Here is a 3,817-nt window from a genome sequence, read left to right as displayed (position 1 = left end):
GCTGGTAACCAATGGCGATGTGACCATAGCATGGCAGTCTTCCAGAATTTCCTTTCTGAATCCTGGAGGAAAAACTGGAACGTCATTTGCAGTAAGTCTGTAGGTAAGTGAGCAGTACTTCTCTCTGAAATGGTTCCATTTGAACTGAAAAATGCACATAAAAATGTAGTCCCATTTGAAACAATGACGGTCCCTCCGAAAGCCAGAGCGCCAATCCCTGCCATTAGTCAGCCCTGGGCTGTGTCACAGAAAAATCACCGGTGCCTAACTGCTCTCCTCAGTTCAGGAACGATTTTCTCCATGTGGTCAAAGAAACCTAGTTCAAATCACACAGAATCAATTGGATTTGGTCAAAAACAGAAATTTAACTAAAAGAGAACTTTGCCCTGAAGCCCCAAAATGTCACGATTTTCCCCAATTCTTAACAAATAATTAATGAAAGAACTTTTAAAAATTGAAACATTATTTTAAATACTCGCCAACATTCTGAAAGCGTGATCTCATACCTATACAAAACAAACACACGTACTTCAAAAGTATGTTTTCCTTTGATTTGTTCCTTGCCTGGGAAGTCCTCATGTTGTCAGCCACACTTGTTTCGTCCCTTTATAAAAACCAGAGCTGGCATTCTGAGGGTGGGGGGCAGAGCGTCAGGAACCAGTAGAGAAAACTGGATATTTGGGGGGGTTACCAGCACTGGGGAACGGCGAGAAGATAATACTGCAAACCTCGTAGGGCTGAGAGTGGTGTAACAGGGGCCTGATGGAATGTTCTGGCAAATATGGAGCAGGTGAGGTAATGGAGGAAGGAGAAGCGATGTGGCTGCCCCTCCGGTCTGGCTTCTTCCTCCCAGGGGCAGCAGACAGGCAGGAAGACAAAGAAACATCCAGCCTCCTGGGCCTGACAGCCACGTGTGAACGTGCACGGAGCCACACGCATGCTGGTGGCATCAGACAAGAATGGATGAATTAATTCATGGATGAATTAGATAGATCGAAATTTAAAACTACTTACCATGATGTAATGTACACGTCAAGGTCTAGCTAGATAAAGAGGGACGAGGACCCGCGGGAGCTTTGAAACTCGCTGCCTCCCATCTCGGCGTCCGCTCAGTGCGCGTTTTCCATCCCCCGCCCGCAGGGAACCACGAGGCAGGCCCGGCGGCGCCCCACCGTCCTCCCGTCCGTCTGAATCGCAGGGGCAGCGGCGCGGGCGGGCCCGGGCCAGGCGGGCACCCGAGCACCCCCGCCCCGGGGCAGCGGGGCCCAGGGCGGCTCAGACGCGCGCGGGACGTGCGCGCCGCGGACCGAGACGGGGACGCCGCCGGGGACCTCGCCCTGGCCGTCTGCCTGTCGGTGGCCATCACGTTCCTCGCGGCTTTCTGCCTGGGGGCTTTCGCGAGGCCTTACCTCGACAGACTGTGGCGACAGAGTCGCTGCCGCAGATGTCGCGGAGGCCCCGGCTCGGAGCGCGCCTGTTCCAACGCGGGCCTGCACCGGGACGTCGGAGCCGCGGGGAGCGCGCAGCGCCCGAAGACGCCCCCGCGCCAGGCCGCCCGCGCCCCGAACCCCTACGAGAACCCGGGCTGGCTCCGGGCCGCAGCGCCCAGCCCGCACGCGGCCGCCGTTCCTGGCGGGACTCCGGGAGGGAGCGGCGCGGAGCCGGGCAGCTGGGGACCGAGCGGGGGCGACAACGCGCTTCCCGGGGACAGCGCGGCGCGCTCCCGTCCCCGCCCGCATCCCGACGCCGGCGACCACGGCCCGGCGTCAGCCGCGCAGGGCCGCATCGGCAGGAATGATGTTCCTGGGGGCCGGGATTATGACACCGTGGCCCAAGAACAGCCTCTCGCCGAACCTCCAGGGGGCGTCTCATCCCAAACCGTCTCGGGCTCCCGCCCCACGGACGCCGACCGGGACCCCTCGCTCTCAAGGTCAGTGGCACCTTCTGGCTGGGAAATGCGAACGCATCTCACAGCACCGAGGCCTGGAGAGAGCGCGGAGAGAGGGGACGCCGAGCCGCCACCGCGGGAGAGTGCGGGCCGGCCGCCGGGGTTTTCCGGGGAAATACCCGCGAGCGCTCCCGACGGCCTGCGGGCCCATGCCGAGGAAGAGCTTCCGGCCTCCTGCGGAGCGGGGACGCGCAGCGACCCGGGACACACGGACCCATCGGCCTTTCCTCCCACCTGGGGCAGCGGCCTGGATGCCACTCCTGCTGACGAGGCGCCAGTGCAGACATCTGCTCCTTGCGACACTCAGCCCGAGCTGGAGAGCGACGATGAAGGCTCCTTGTTCACTCTGAGTTCAGGGAGTTCAGAGGGTGCCAGGAGCGTGACTGAAGAAGAGGCGCTCGGCGGGGACAGCTGCGAGGCCGGGGAGCCCCTGCAGGACCAGAGCTCAGGGGCAAGCAGGGACAATGTCACCTTCCAGAATATTCTAGGGAGATGTGAGAATCAGGAAGATCAGTTTGAAAAACCTCTCATTTCTGGTCCAGACTCTGGTTTGTGCAAGACTCACCTGGAAAATGTCTCTAACATCGATAAATTTGAGGATCCATCACCCCTGCCCAGATCACTGGGGAACAGTCCTCCAGGGGATGAGAGTCCGGGCATGCATGTTTATGACTATGACACAGTGCCTCAGTCCGCGGTAACAAAATGGCTTTACTCACTTAAAGACTTGGTATTTTCAGATGTGGACATCGTACCACAAACGCCACCACATTCTGCAGACCTTCCCTCAGATCCTGATGAGGGGACCTGCTATGAAAGAGACTCAGACATTTGTAAACAAAAACCTTTCATGCAGGGAATAGACACAGCTCAAAGAGATACTCCTTTCGAGATCACTACAGGGGAAACCGTAGGACCTTCACAGCAAGATCCTGAAGGAGACGTGAATTCCAACGAGCTGGAAACTGATGCAGATGATGGGCTTGTACATCCACTGGAGGCCTGTGATTCCAGACAGGTTACAAGCCAAACACAATTGTCACAATCCTATGGTGATGAACCTGCTCTTCAGAGTGAACGAGGAGGAGGGGACTGTTTCGAAGATGGTTCCAAGAACCATGCACCATTATTACAAGAGCTTCCAAATGAAACCCGTTCCCTAAGCATACAAGAGCGCTTCAGTGGCAGAGATTGGGGTGAATGTTCAGAGGAGAATCTGTTGCACTTACAAAAAGATGATTCTAACTTTCATTCTCAAATGCAGACCCAGAGCAATCGGATGGGGGTCGGCTCTCTATATGAAGAACAGCTAAACCATGACAAAGACAAGAACGTTCAACCTGATAATCAAACGGAATTCAAGTGACACTTTTCGTACATATTAAAGCACTTACATGGAAATGCGTAACAGATATTGATGAATTCAGCACGAACACTTGCACAACTTTTTGGAGGTTGATCATGAAACTGCGAAATTGAAAGAATTTAGAGCAACTAAATATTTTTAATAAGTTGTGTTAAAAGAGAAGAAGGATGGTTTTCTAGAATGAAATGTAAATTAAAAACCAATTTTCAAGAAAAGAATTGATGTTGTCTGTAAAAGATATCAAAATTGCTGTAGATACATTTTTCTGTTACCTCAGCATCAGTTCATTCATGTTTATCACATTCCCTGGATGCCGTCCACACGCCCTTCAGCCACCGAGAAATGAGCTTCCGATGCTGGACGATGAGAAATAACATCGAGAATTATGCAGAGAATAACAAATCCTTATCCCCATCTATTCTTTTTTTCAAATTTGTCATTCTGTCCGTTCTTATCGCTAGTGTAGGCAACTGCACTGACAGTAGGAAGTATTATTCCAATTT

General features: G+C 53.8%; 1 protein-coding gene across 1 annotated transcript in view; it reads left to right on the top strand.

Moving 5' to 3' along the window:
* The window catches only part of LRRC66 (leucine rich repeat containing 66), a 29,788-nt gene extending 26,474 nt beyond the window's left edge, over nucleotides 1–3,314 (top strand). The window contains exons 3-4 of the mRNA XM_012639902.1: nucleotides 19–99; nucleotides 1,260–3,314. Of these exons, the coding sequence (XP_012495356.1) occupies nucleotides 19–99; nucleotides 1,260–3,314 (2,136 nt within the window). The remainder of the gene's footprint in view (nucleotides 1–18; nucleotides 100–1,259) is intronic.
* Nucleotides 3,315–3,817: the final 503 nt, after the last annotated feature.

Source organism: Propithecus coquereli, unplaced genomic scaffold (assembly GCF_000956105.1).
Source record: "Propithecus coquereli isolate 6110/MARCELLA unplaced genomic scaffold, Pcoq_1.0 Scaffold143, whole genome shotgun sequence".
Taxonomy (NCBI): domain Eukaryota; kingdom Metazoa; phylum Chordata; class Mammalia; order Primates; family Indriidae; genus Propithecus; species Propithecus coquereli.
Note: the sequence above shows the minus strand (reverse complement) of the source record. Positions and strands in the feature narration are given on the sequence as shown.